Raw genomic sequence first — 15,648 nt, forward strand, 5'->3', positions numbered from 1 at the left:
CCCGGTCCAGCAAGGGCAATAATTCAGCGACGATTGTAGAGACGCAGTCTCTTAAAGCCGCCTGTAGCACGTCGCTATCTATAAACTGACGTTTAGGACCCGCGTGCCTCCGGCAATACCACGCCGCGCGAACGCGCCCCGCATGCCGACCGCGAAAAGAGGTTCCGGCGATGAGAACTACGTGCTTTTGCACTCTGATCGGATTTCAGAAAATCGGCTCGTGCATTGCGTGCTCGTTATGCTAATCCGTCATCTTCCTATACACGTTAACCCGATTTCGCTGAATACCCCGTTATAAAATAATCCGTCATCTCTTGGCGTTTGTATCTCGAGCAGCAGAAACGATCGACCTCGATCGAGTCTTATCGTTCTTAATGAGATTGAGTAATCCGAAAAAAGTATTATGTGTCTTTTTCAGACCGGCTTGAACGATGCTCTTGTTTTAGTGTTTCATATATTCCATTGAAGTACTAAAATTATACAGTCAATAATTTTAGGTAGTTGTTTTTATGCCTCGTCGCGTACATGAAAAATTGAAAGCAGGTCAAGAAGAATTTTTAATCCCGGAGGTGTGTGTATACGAAAGAGGGTTAATATAATTTTGAACGATTGTTTTCATTAAAAAAAATCCAAATTTAAAAAATAAGATTATGTAATTTAAAATTATATAAGGAAAAACATTTGTTATAAACAATTTTACACAATAATTTAGCGCGTAATTGTCCGAATTCACTTTACCCGCGAATATCGATTAGGATTAAAGATTTGAAAAAAATGTACTGGAAATGTTTCGAAAACCAATAAATATTATAGTTCGTTATCGAAAGTGTTAATGTATTGATCAAGTAATTGACATATGTGGTTTCATTTATATTTTATCATATCAGAGTGAGTCAATCGACACCGATATACTAATCGAGCACATTGCTCGCATTGAGGTGCGTACAGGAAATCCCGCATATGTAAAACATAAAGACCTAATAAAAATCTAAACATAAGCCACGTTTTGTATGCAAGGTCTCCAATTTCAACAAAATCACACGAGAGAGAAGGACGAACATTTACTGTTTCTTTCTCTTTCCCTTTCTGTTTAATTTTTTCTTATCTCTCTTTCTCTTTCTCTTTCTTTCTGTCAGAAATTGCTAAAAAAATTGCGGACCAATCAAGACTGGCTATTGCACGTCCAGACTTTTATTAGAAAGTCTCTAGTGGAACAATGCCTTGTCATTATCGTGTAAGCTTCCATGAAGAAGTTCGCTGTTATCAGACGACCTTTCGCCGATGATATTTGCGCTGGTGAACGTAGGTGGCGAGTAATATGATAATCGGAGAAAGACGAGTCACTGATTAATGTGTGTATAACAATGTTTCCAACAAGTGAAACACAAACTGGTTTAATTTCGACGATTCTCCCGTCCCACTCGATTGTCCCACGAAATTTCTCTCGCGTTATCTCTCCGAAATTCGCAGGGGTATTGAAATTTAAACCCATGTTGGATCATTCCCCTTATCGAGGGAAATAACATTTGTTTACTCCTGTAAAGTCTCATGTTATCTTAAAACCAGCCACGTAAACTCGGTTCTTTATGATATAGTCATCGTAAAAATGAAGATTGTAATGTTTAATTTATTTCGAGTTTTGCAAATTTTTCAGTTATATAAACAAAAATTTTTATATCATTTTATATTAACTCCGATTAACTCTGTCAGCTTTACTATAATGTTAAATTCATTATCTCATAAATTATTTTCGGCGTATATATTTATTTTGACTTTCGGACTATTTTACAAGCATTATAAAATTCTTATAATAAACGCATTGTCACATAGTGAAAAAAGATCAACGTTATGAGACGTGTTACGTCAATCGGAATTCTTGCCTCGGATTTCGGAGACCCGCAGAGAAACATGTCACAATGTGTGGTGGAAGGCTGCCAAGTACTAACTCGGGGCTCTCTCTGTATCCTCGCCATATTCAGGTTCTCTAGAGAGAATACGTGAGGCAATCCTATTGCGGTGACACGTCGCTAATACATACAAATTCTTTGCTTCCGGAATTCTCTAATTTTCAAATGTGAATTCAACGCTCGAATGAAAGAGGAACAAAACTAATGGAAGTGAAGCGAAGGTAATGGAAAGAATCTTTCGTTCCACTATTCTTCTGTACTATCTGTAATTGCAATAATATAATGATCTATATGAAAGTGTATGAAAAAGAACGTACACATGAAAAGAACAATTTTACTAAAAAGTATTAAAAAATTTAAATAAATATGAAAAATCTGAAAATAATTTTGGATTATCAAAATAATTATGTAGGAATAAAATGAACAATGAAAAAAAATTTTTATATTCTAGTAAACAACTTGAGTATCCTACACATTATTTTAATGATTCTAGCAAAATTATTTTCAAATTTGTATGTATCTAAATTTTTTAATATTTCAACAAAACCATATTTTCTGCGTGATATTAGAATCTAAAAATGTTAAAGAAAGAAAGAGAGATAGAAAGATTAATGTCTCACAACTTATTTTTTATATCATTATAAAACTTTTATTTAATATTAATATACACAGTTGAAAAACTTGTGTTAAATTTAACATATTTTACGTCTCAAATGGTTATCACTCAAATTTTTGTGTTAATGTAACACAAGATAAATATGTTAGAAAGTAATACAAATATTATGTAAAAAAAATTAAAACAAAATATCTGACATTGACATAATTTGTTTACAAATTGTGGAAGCATATATTTTCAGTAGAATTAACATATTTTATTTATTTATTTTAGAATTTATTTTAAAACATGTTTATTTGTTTATTTATTCACTTATTCATAAATTGTTTTAACACTAAAAAGTATTGAATATCAATTTTACATAAAATATTTAAATAATTTAACATAAAATTTCAACAAGAATTTGAGTGGATCGTTTTTAATACGATAAATGCAAAATGTTTTTTATTACATATGTATTACAAAAATGTATAATAAATAATTTATTAGAAAAGTCTATTATATAAACAATTAATTAATCTAAACAGCGTCTAATCATAGTGAAAATGATAAGGGCTTATTTGACAAATGCGAGTTGTGAATTTTGAGAATACCTTGGAACTCTAGCCAGCTCTTCCGTATCGAAATTCACGTCAAACTTCGCGCACCACGGTGGCCCACGATCGAGTACCGCGATAAACCAGATTTATGCTCCACCGAGACGATATGTCTTGCTCTATTGTCTCGGCAATGAAACAAGTCACTCAAGGCAGTATTATCCCTCAAAGGATGACCATAAATTCGATCCTTATCCGCATCACGTAGAAATCGTGGCTCATGATGTAATGGTGAGCTATGCACAAGATGGAACACATTCGGTCATATTAAATAAAAGTTATGTTAAATAAAATTTGCAAAGACTCTATCTCGGCGTGTTTCATTTTTGCGAAACGTGACGCTTTCTTTATTATCATGGCCGAAAAATCAATTAAAGTTTTATTCCATAGTTTTTTCCCATATTCTCGTCGAATATTTCATAAATATTTTGCCAAATATCAGTGCGATGTTTAAAGAACCGCGAAAACTCTCTAATGTGTCTCACGTGCCACAAAAGTTCTTCCAGCTTGTTTTCCGGAAAAAGTAACGTGGCGTGAAACTTTCTTGTTAATGCCTGCCGCGCGTTAAACGAAACTTTCCACGTACAGCAATATTTTCCAATTAGACACGTATACAGTCTCATTATCTTGTTATCAGTACTGCTAAAGGTAAACCAAACTACTAGAGAAAAGAATCTTACGGTGCAGTTTAATGATCCCTCAATAATTACTTGTTCTTCTATCGACTTCATATTTCTTTTCTTCTTCATAGAAGAAAACGTATTCTCAATAAAATAGTTCGGTTCTTTAATCAGATAAGCTGCTCAAGTACGAATTTGATCAATTTGATGCAATAATACAATATTACGCAGATTAGTTATCACAATGGTTGAATCATTGAAATTGTTTCTTTGTCGAGCAATAAAATTTAATTAACTCGCTAATATTAATTGACAAATTAATAAGAAAGTTATATCCAGTTTATGTATAAAGATTGTTCTTGCAATAATCACTTGATATATATTTAATGTCACGCAGCTTTATAATAAAGTCACAAATTATACTTTTCGTAGGAAAACAAGACATGAATTCGCTATTTGTTGCATAAACTTTTAACTTTGCGCGAAATATCTTAATAGTATTCCGCGGCATTCTCTGCAGCTAGAAGAAGTTAAAAGTTGTGGTAAATAGATTATATGCTCGCAACCGAAAGTGCGGCGAAGAAACATTCGTCAGTAAAACGCGGGAATTCACTCGCGACGGTGGCAATTTTACAAAGTAGTCAGAGTAAATTCTCTCCCCGCGTGCCCAATGAAGATACTTTTAAAGATTCATTCTCATTTCGGAGCCGTCCTTCGTCGCCACCCTTTCACACGCGAAATTAAACTACGATAAATTCCCTTTAAAATGTAACGTCCGTTGCAAAGCGCTGCGGCCGCAAATTCCGACCGCATTTTCAATCTCGTTGGTGTGCCTGAAACACGACACTCCAAATAATGTCAGAAATAACAACCGTCACGGCATGCACTCGAAATATCGATACGTTTGTGCGACATGAAATTACCGTATCTCGTGTGAAAACGTCCCTGTAATTGCGAATAATTTATTCTCGAACGCAAACACGAACGAATTTATCTTTATCTAGGAGCGTAGTGATTTTATCTCTTTTTCGTATCCTAAACTTATGCTATATAAAGTACATAAATTTAAAATGTTTTCAAATGCAAGTAGTAAAAGTAAAGATACTAAACAATTTGTATTCCAGAATTCTCTATTATTATATGTACATATGTAGATAAAATATTTTTATTATAAAAATATGATTTTATTTATTTTTTAACTTTTACATATTTTTATAAGAACATTTATCAACAACGTCTATTTCGTATAATTTATTGCAAGTATGTTTTTTTTATTCGCATTGTAATAAATATGCATCCTTGAATGAATGGCAAAAATCTGCCAGCATCCAACATTTATTTCGTCGAAAGAACAGGTGACAACATCATTATTCTTACTTCGATATCATTAATCATCGTATTTAAATAAAAACTAAACTCGCGGGAGCCAGAGTTATATCGCAAGCAATAACAATATTTTCTATAAATCCACAGTTTATTCTTCGCGCTAAGAATAGTAATTCGTTGGCATACTATAAGCGATATCGTGTTTTTTAACAGTATCTTTCGCCTCTGGATAAACAAATATCTTTTTCGAGAAGAAATGTATTATTAATTGTTAAAAAAGACCACTCCTCGCGAAACAGTGAAACACGATCGATGCTTGTAATAAGGGCAAAAATATCATTATGACATCTGAATGACGTCAAAATGGCTTCAAAATGATTACTCGGAAATAATTTGGGATGTTTTTATACCTCAGCAACGAAAACATGTGAATTGTTGTAAATTAGATATTGTTTTCTTTCTCTTTGAGTATATATTTTCTTTCCTTTTCAATAACTAATTTTTACGAACCTTTAAATATATAATTTCATCGGGAACCTGCGATTAAAAAATGTTATATTAATTAAAATGTTTAATAAATTCTTTGCGGTGTTTTAAGATGCTTATCAACATTATTAAATTGACAATTAATGTAATTTGTGATGTTATTTCCATTTAATTTATGATTACGTTTTAAATTCGACAAATCGAATTAACGCGCAATTTTTTAATTAAAAAATATATTTGCAAATTTGCATATGAATATTATTGAGTATTAAGATTCGCTTTAACCAAAAATAGGATTCTGTCTCTCATTTAAAATCTTTATTTTTTAGAATTATTGTCATAATAAACTTTACCTTCCGTTTAACATTTGATTCTATTTACTATTTTCTACAAAATTGTGAGAAAATTTATATCCATAATTTTTTTCAAATGCCAATAAATCAGAAAACAATTAATAACATATATAATATGTTGTAATAATAGTGATTTTAATTGGAATGTAAAATCACCGCAGGTGATCGTTTATGTAAAAAAATGAAGTAACTATTTCCAGGATAAAAGTCACTTTTAGATCAGTCACGATTCATTTTAACGATGATGTTATTGTGACCTGTTGTTCTATTTGATTACTCTCGCGAATGTCCTGAAAAACAACATATCGCGAAATTAACTCGCACAAAAGATTTTGTCTCCTGTGAAATAGCAGAGCTTAATGAGAAGGGGAATTCCTTGGTGTCGTGCGAACAGCGAATTATACGAGGGACATAATTTTTCGCAATTTATGGTAGCAGTATGTACACACGGAGCGCCAGAGTCAAGAGTCGGCGCTCTCGCATCTGAATTGCTTAATCTAAACTCCCACGTAGAGAAGCTCATGCACGGGCGCAATTCCATTAGTAACAAATCTTTGCCGTGAAACTCGTTTCTAGGTATGGAAATCGGCGACGCTTTGTCGTCCTTACGACGCAGGATCAATCCTCGGCTCTGAAAACGATACTTGAATCTCTTTGTAAGAGCCATTCTGCCATGAATTTTTCTTTCTTATGTATTAGGAGCGAATTGATTTTCCGAAAGGATTCTGTATTTTTTATTATGTCTTATATTATACAAGAAGATCCTTGAACAAATCTCATGCTAAAATATTTCGCGATTGTATTTCGCAAATTTAAATCTACGAAAATACAATTTTCTTTCAACGAATATCTCATCGTTAAAATAATAACTGCAAATGGTTATGTAAAAATTATATTTTTTTTACTTAAGATCTTGTACTTAAAATATATTCAAAGTTAAAATAATATTGTAATAATACTGTAAATGTTATAATGCGAGATTATTAAAATTAAAGAGACAAATATTTCCTTACAATCGTTAAACCTGCAAATAATTATATTAAAAAAATATTTTTTTACTTTGAAGATAGAGAATATTTTACTTCAAATATTGTACATATATAAATGTTGTAATATAAGATTGTTAAAACCACATGAAGAGACGGATGGTTTCCTTGTGGCGTAACATTTGCCGCAAAGTGGTTCTCTATGTATCGACGTTACGACGAAAGCGACAATTTCTGCCAACGCAGGCAGACATACCTTCCTCGTTGCCTTTTGACCTGGCATCACGTTCATTTCACTCCGCGCGTTTTGCACCCGACGTTTATTTCGCCTTGCATCTTTCTTTCTCGACCTTGCGGGTTTACGTCGTCAAGGAAAAGTAATTTGTTGCTTATCACATGAAGCAGAAGCGGTGAGCTCTCGCTTGGGGAGAAACGGCGAGATGAATACAATAGCCGTAGCAAATATTAATTTCTACTTTCGTGCTCGCGAACGGATATCGCTGGCTTTCAAGGTAATTCCAATCTTGGATGACGAGAGATGACGCTATTTCCGTTGTGCGGTAGACCTTGTCCCGCGATCCGTATTTCATCGGAAGCTATTCTCGTTAAGATGTGAATTCTGGGAAAGATTTATGGACGTCTGGAGAACGATCGAGCAAACTTTCCTTCCAAATGTATTTAATTTCTTCGGAGTATCTACGACGCTTTCGCGCATATAATGAACGATGTAATATCTATCATTGTTAACATATTTCTTATGGAAGAATTTCTGAAATTGTATGCTAAGTAAAATATGATATTACACTGAAAAAAAGATTGACTGAATATGGCATAGCATTTTTAATTGGTCGTAGCAGTCAATTTTTGGTTATATTAGCATATCGAAATTCTATACTGACATTTCTAACTCGACTAAAAATTGGCTGCTGCAACGAAAAATTGGCTGCTGCAACAAATTAAAAATGTTATGCCACATTTTACTATCTAATTTGCTGCAGCAGTTAATTTTTTCTTTTGGTGTAGAATTTCGATATTCGACATGATAGGGAAATGAAATGTAAATGTTGTTAAAAATTTACGATCGAAACGTTTACTTGCTTTGATATTTAGATGAAATTAGATACACTCCCGAACGTCCTACTTCTTTTTTTGACTTTGTATATTAGCACTTTTTTAGTTATTATTAGTACATAATTTATTTCTTTTGAGATTAATTCTTTCACTTAAATTAAGAATTTACGATGTTAATTTTTAATTTGCAGTTGAACATAAATATATAAATATATTTTGCTCGACAAGGGAATATATATCGAATATTATTCGATCTTCAGGGAAATTTTCAATGCGCATACTGTTCATACAAAATTATATAGGTCGCTGTTTTTATTAATATATACCGCATATTAACGTTACAATTAATGCGCGATGGTAATGAATTAATCACGCGTGCTGTTAAACGTACGTTTACACACGTTCGTTTCAATGATCATTAAGCACCATTAAAATGTAACAAATGTTAACTAACAATCAGAACGGGTGGAAATATTCGGAAAATTTTATGCAAAATTCACAAATATTATTTTCATCGTCTGATACCATTGATACGATTTTGCAATTTTTTTCGAAGATTCCTGGAGCTGCGGCAAAACAATACGGATGAAAAGTCTCGCACGCTCTTTTGGCATCGAACAACAACGGAATTGAGCAACGCAAAATTCCACGTGTCGTGTACGAGTTACGGGACGCGCGTCCCATGTCCCATGTGTGCATCGACGCGATGGTTTTATGTGTTAAAATTCGCAACCACACGTGCACTGAATGCAATACCATCACAACCCTGTCGCTCGTAAATGCACTCCGCACGGATTATCACACATGGCGACAATCCTTTTTTTCTCCGTTGAGAGACAGACCATGCACGAAAGTACAAGAGAAGAGCGTCTCGTTGAATTTATGCCGGTCGTCTGTAAACCGCGCTGGCTGAAACCGGCAAAACGGTCTAGCCTAACATAGAGACTATATCAAATTCTGGAAAAAACAAGAGTGAAAAAGAAAGATGTGCATACTGTTTCTTTTTAGAATTGCTATCTCGTTTCGACTGAAATTATCTTACTCATTTTAATTTATTAAAGTTGAAAACGAAGTCCAATAAAAAATTTGTCATCTCGTGGCCAGACTCTGTTAAGCCGTAATCATATTACGGGTTGCTGGTTATGGTTCCCGGTTAACGGTTCTATTTTAGCCAATCACGTTGCAGTTAATCTGTATTAGCTGCATCGTGATTGGCTAAAATAGAACTGTCAATCGGCAATCTGTAGTATAATTACGGCTTTATTAGGGTCTTTAGCCTGGCGCAACAACGATATGATGATCCTTAAAACGCTATCGATATTGAGTGATACAATATTGCTATTACGTAATGCATAATGCATTATGTAAATACATCCGAGAAAATAGGCCACTCTTAACTGAATCGGTGAGTGTCGAAATGCATGCAAAAAGAAGAGTACAATTTTAAAAATATGTTTTTTCTCATTGATTTTGAAATAATAATCCATAAGTACGCTTTTAGGGCAAATTAAGAATTAAAATTATTAGGAATAAATTCAGAGGCAAAGAATATGATTTTTCATCCTAGTTTAACTTTTTCTTAACTCCTCATATTTAATTCCATTTTCCTTGTTTTGTTCATTATGTCTGAGTCTGTACTTTATTGAATGGAAACTTCTTGTTTTGTATATATTTATTCTCAACGCTGCGCTATGTTAACAAGTTGTGTGTTATAGGATAGAAAAGGTAAAATTTAAACAACAGAATTTTTAGTTTAAGCGTAGTACGGGTATATTTTTTTTGTAAAAAAACATTCTTTTGCGATAAAAAGAATCTGTATTTTGTACATTCACGGAAGTATCTCATTATCATAAAAGTTCTGTAACGGAACCTATCCTCTAGTATAAACAACAGTAAAAAGATATAATTATTTACTGACTATTCAATCATATATTGTAAATAATACAAAGCTGCTTAAAAATTGAAATCATTTATCACGCTCTCTGTTATTAAGACTGACCAGGAGATTCAAATTGATATATAATAGACTGAATTTTTAAAAGCTTATCTCCGCTTGTTCTAACTATTAACATAGCAGATTAGACAGACCTCTTGATGATCACTGAAGACATAGCTCAATGACCTCGCTTATTTGCACGTCAAATTTACGTATATCACCGCGTTCTAGGATTAAGAGTGTGATCCAAAGATGATCGAGTTAATCGCGGATTTTATGTTAAATCGAGCTTTGATAAAATTTACGCTAAGATGACGTCGCAGCATGACATGTAACCGAATACCTTCGACAAGATTAGTGCTGGAATAATCCACAATGCTTTGTAGCAAAATTATAAAATTATGCAAGTTCGTTATTACAACGTTGAAATTACGTAATTATGGAACGGTGCGTTTTTGGAACACACGCGCGGCAGTGCCATGCAGCTATGAGATGTACGATCCCATTAAAACTTTAAATTACGTTACGTATGCCGAAAAGGCAAATTTCTACTACACTGGTGTTCTTGGCAAAACGTACTATTATTTCGCGAAATATTTCCCGATGCGCGCGGCCGCCGGATGTTTACAAATTTACCGCCGCCGCCGTCGAATGAGAAGCCCAGGCTGGCGCGAAATTTTACGGGTGACAATGACGACGTCGAGCGGTTTGTCGTCCCGAAAGTGTCTGTCACTGGGCGCAGCTGCATTCGTTGCGATCGTAAATAATAGCCGTACTTGGAGTATATATGTCAGAGTAGACGACGACACAAACATCTCTTACGCCTATACTAAAAGCCCGTGAAAATATCCACGCCTAATTATTGCACGTAAATGACTTCCTCGGCGGCACATAGACGCCCTTAGATCTTGTTTCTCGAACGATCTTAAGCGAATTTACGTGTTTTCACGATATATAGTGGAACTACCTTCCAAGATTATTTCTCGCGCGCGATAAATCATGAATGCCTGCCTTTTGATTTCAGTGTACGTCGTCTCCTTTTTAATTTCCAGATAATCCCCGGTCTAGTTTCATATTTAAAACTCTATAAGTCGTAAGTCTAGATTGACCGATGGAAAGATAGTAAATGCGCGGCTAAGCTTCTTTTAATATCTACCTACATAATTATACGTGCAATAAAGTAAATAATAGATTAATAACAATTTATATTATAAATTTTTACAAGAAGGGAGATAGAGGGAGAAGAAAAGAAACAGAAGAAAGTTTAAAATGATCAGCTAAAATTAACCGATATAAAAATAGTGAATATGATTAAACTGGATGTTTATAATATGTTTACCGTATGCATTATTGTAGGTATGATACATTTGTAAACAGTAAGTAGTAAAATAATAATTTATAAATTTTTACAAGACAGGAAATAGAGAGATAGATAGATATCGTTATTTATTACGCGTTCAAGGATTGCATCCTCTAAAACGCCGAGAGAGAGAGAGGGGGGGAGAGGGAGAGGAGAGTTTAAAAATCTCCAGTTAAGACCAACAAATATAAAGATCGTGAACGTGCTATTACGCTGGATTTATAATATATGTTCATCGTATGCATAATTATATGATATGTTTGTATTTAAATAGTAGAATAACAATGTACAATTTATAAATTTTTACAGAAAGGGGGTGAGAGAGAAAAATAGAGGAAAGTTTAAAACTCCAGCTAAGATTAAGCGATATAAAGATAGTAAATGCGTGGTTAAGCTGGTATAATACATGTTTATCGTGTACATAATTATACGACACATTTGTAAATAGTGCAATAACAATTACAATTTATATCGTGAATTTTTGCTAGAGGTGGGTTTTAACCGTGGAAACAAGGGAATAAATTCGGTTCTCGTTGCTCTCTCTCTCTCTCTCTCTCTGTGCGGGAGTAATAAATCGTCGAATTAAGGATTATACGTTGAGTGTGTAACAGGTTCTACGCAACAATCTCTGTGTGACTGCTCTGCCGGCACGGTGAAAGAGGATTTGCTCATCTCTCTCGGTGTCTCGTGCACCCTCGCGATCGGGGCAGATTTGAAGCGCGACACTTCCCCGCGCGGCTTGTAGCACGCGCGAATACACTGCGAGCGCAGGTGTACAGCAAGCGGATTACAGGCAATAAAAGTGCAGTAAAGTCCGTTTTGTAGCTACATCTGTAGTGTGTATGATGGACGCGGCGTCTTTCGAAATGTGAGCGCGAACTCTTAGCCATGAAAATTTAATCGCGAAGAGTTCATGATAGTCTACCACTTGAATGAGTATCTCACAATAATTATAAGTATAATTATAGGTTCATGCACGGAAAGAATGATTTTGCTGAAGTATGTACGAATTTGGAGTAGTTAGATACAGATTTGAAAATAATTTTGTTAGACCATCAAAGTAATTAGTAAAAATTATTTATTAATCTAAACACAATTCTTTTTTTTTAGATTAAAATTCTTTTATTATTTCGATTTGTGTGTCTAGCTAAATTTTTAGCTAGACGCACTTCAGTGAAACCATCTTTCTTGTGTACCATTAATTATCGAATGCGACAAGGTATGATGTCGCACACGTGAAAATTAGCAGTTTTCAAATTGCGTTTTATTGAAATAATAACTAACAATGTAATAATACAACCACATACGTGCATTTCCCAAGCTGACGTTATTTGTCGTCATTTTAACGTCAAAATGCGTAGCTGTATAATTTTGTTAGTTATTATTTTAATAAAAATTTTAATAAAAACCATGAGCTTGCTTTGGTTGTGATATTCTCGTCTCTTTCACTTTAGTCTAATTATTTTCAGACATTCAAATCAATCGAACAAATTTTCGTTAATTTTGCGACCGATTTAAACGCCCGCATCGACTATACGCGTGAATTTTCGTTGAAACTTTACACGACACTGATCAACCCTTTCAACCCTAATAGAAGATCTCTCGAGTCATCGAGCGTCAAAGGCTTGAGACCGGAGATCACTAAAGTGGCGTTTCCACTTCTCGGCCGAGCACGGCCTACCTGTGGCTCTCATCTCTCGTTTACCCTTTAATTCACCTTCCGCGTAATTATCACCCTCTCAGCTAGATACCTCGCGTGAAACCGGCCCGTTTGCGTTCATAGTTTTCACTCACCTAAGCGGCATATTGAGTCATTCCATCGGCGTACAGATCGTAGTAGCAATCGTTAGCGGTCTCTCCTCGTCTCCGGAAATCGAAGGAATCGGTTGAAAACTTTCCCGATTAGCGATCGCAAAAAGACCAATTAATCGTATTCCTCTTCCTTCCGAGCACTCGCGACAATCGAGCGAAAGTTTTCGCGAATTATCGGCGAAAAACGCGAGTCGCGCTCTAGGATAAAATGACGCGATCTCGACGGTGGCGCCAATTTCCAAGGTCGGGTCGCAAGGTCACAGCCCTCTTCCGTACCAAGCCGGCCGGCGCGATCGGAAGTGGCGATCGTGTCGAATTCGCGCGCGTGCCCGTATCGAGCGCGAGCTCTCGCTGCGCGTGCTTGCCACCCCCCCGGTTCGTCCTGCGTCTCTTTCCCTCTCACTCTTTTCTCTCTATCTCCGAGCCAAGATCCTTGTCACACGCGCACGGTGCCCCCACGATCCGCACCACGGTCCACCACTCACTGACAAGGGTCCCTTCGTGACACTTGCTACTTCCTTCTTGATTTTTCTCCCTCTCCCGCTGCTGACTGCTCTTCTCCTCTGCCGCCTCCGTTGGCCGCTCTCTACGACGCGACGTCCCCGTCGCCGCTTCGACGCCTCGTGGTGCACGTCGCGACGCTGATCACCACTCGGAGCGACGTATCGACTTGACACTGGATTACGTTGCTGACGCTCGTGTTACGTACTACTGTTTTCCCACGTTGCCTCACCGTGATCACGACTCACGTACGACGATTACGTCCAGGCGGTCGCCAGGCTGTTCCAGATCGACCGATGTCGTCACGTGGCTCGAGAGGAAATTGTTACTCCGAGAACCGATGACAGAGCCGGAGTGTCACGTGGCGGTGATGCACGATGACGCCGGTATATCGTGTTGACACTCGCGGTCGATCGCGAACTCCGCGCTGGTGCGCGTCTCCGTTACGTATAACTGCTTCACTGTTTCTCCAATCCTCTCCGTTCACCCGTTCTCTCGTGACAATCACTTCGGGTTCCTTCCTCCTCTCTCGGCGTGTCGATACTTGGTGACGGAGAACAATGACCTGCGCGAGTGATACCTGCTCTCTCGGGCTTGGCAATTATTATCGCGACACTTGTCGCTGATATTTTGTTATGCACCGAGGATAATCCGAAGAGACTTCTTTTTCTGAATCGTCGAGATGACGTTATCCGCTTTTATCTCTCGCGTGCTCTTCTTCTCGCGGAGTTCTCACGCGATCCACTCTTTGGGATCGTTTTAAAGTGGCGTCAATGGTTCCCTCTTTCTTTCTGTTTTTTTTTTTCTTAATTGTCAAATATCTTTCCTTCGTCTTTTCCTTTCTCGGTTTGCCAACCGTTCTTACCTTGGACTCTCGGAGTGGTCGCGCGGCGGATCATGGAATTCCGTGCGACAAAGCGCGAGAGGGATCGCGAGTGAGCACCGGTGCGAACGATCGCGCCGACACGATGGAACAACAGGCCGGGACCGGTGGCGGCTGATTCAAATTCGCTCCCCACGTGGCGGCGACGGCGTCGTCCCCGAGACTGCCGCCGGTACGACGCTCGGCGCCGGTCAGTGCGTCGCCATCTCACGGCCCGGCAGCCAACCGGCTCTATCGCCGTGAATCCTCTTGAAAAACGTCGCCGTCAGCATCGAAACTTGATGCAACCAGTCCTTGAAATAAGTATAGAGTCATCTCTATTCTACATGCATGTGTAGACCAATGCGAATCCACAATCCTCCTCCACGAACGCTTATTTTGTGCAAGGATCGGGTAACTGCTTGGTGGTACCAAATGCTAATTTCAGAGATAGCCGTACTGTGAAATAAACGCGTTGAGAATAAGCCAACGGTATAATAATCAAGATTACGTTTGAGAACGATTGCAAATCTGTGCTGGAACTTACTGGAATGTGGCTCGATGATTTCAAAGAGTTAGTGTTTGCTCGATGAGAATAACGAGGGAAAAATTACGAAAGACTATTGCGCAGATAAAGAATTCTTGCGAGGCAAACTTCACGAGTGCGCAAACAGAGAAATAGATTGCGAAATCCTCTCAATTACATCCGAGTTTACTGTAGGATTAATTGCCACGGTAATTAAAGAATTTTAAAGCCACGCGAGAGATGATTTCTAATATTTCTTTATTTTAACGCGTTATAAGACGATATAGCAAAAAAAAATACTATAATAAATATACAAGATAAAATATACGATATCCGAATATATTAATCACATCTACGCAAACTTTGACGATGAGGAAGGTGTATATGTCAACGTTAACGTGCTGATATCGCCCGCATCAATTTGGAGGATGTACCATCAGATCCGCCGCAATGTCAAGGATTTATCATCCGAATTACATTCGTATGGTCTGTAATACGATCTAAGATCCAGGTCATGTTCGTAAAGCAAATCTTAATGTGGATCACTTCTGAAGATGTATCCTATTCTCTGAACCGATATTGCGTGATATATGTCAATTTAGATTGAGATTATTTCATAGAATATTACTATAAAATAGCAATTGATACTAAAAGATTATTTAACTTAATAAAATATATATATATATATAT

At 36.6% G+C, this 15,648-nt stretch overlaps 1 protein-coding gene across 1 annotated transcript in view; it reads right to left on the bottom strand.

Moving 5' to 3' along the window:
• Positions 1-14,598, bottom strand: part of Mp (collagen XV/XVIII-type protein multiplexin) — a 300,206-nt gene extending 285,608 nt beyond the window's left edge. The window contains exon 1 of the mRNA XM_018515009.1: positions 13,052-14,598. Within this exon, the coding sequence (XP_018370511.1) occupies positions 13,052-13,062 (11 nt within the window). The 5' untranslated portion in view covers positions 13,063-14,598. The remainder of the gene's footprint in view (positions 1-13,051) is intronic.
• Positions 14,599-15,648: the final 1,050 nt, after the last annotated feature.

This window comes from Trachymyrmex cornetzi, unplaced genomic scaffold, assembly GCF_001594075.2.
Source record: "Trachymyrmex cornetzi isolate Tcor2-1 unplaced genomic scaffold, Tcor1.1 scaffold56, whole genome shotgun sequence".
NCBI classification, from domain to species: Eukaryota; Metazoa; Arthropoda; class Insecta; order Hymenoptera; family Formicidae; genus Trachymyrmex; species Trachymyrmex cornetzi.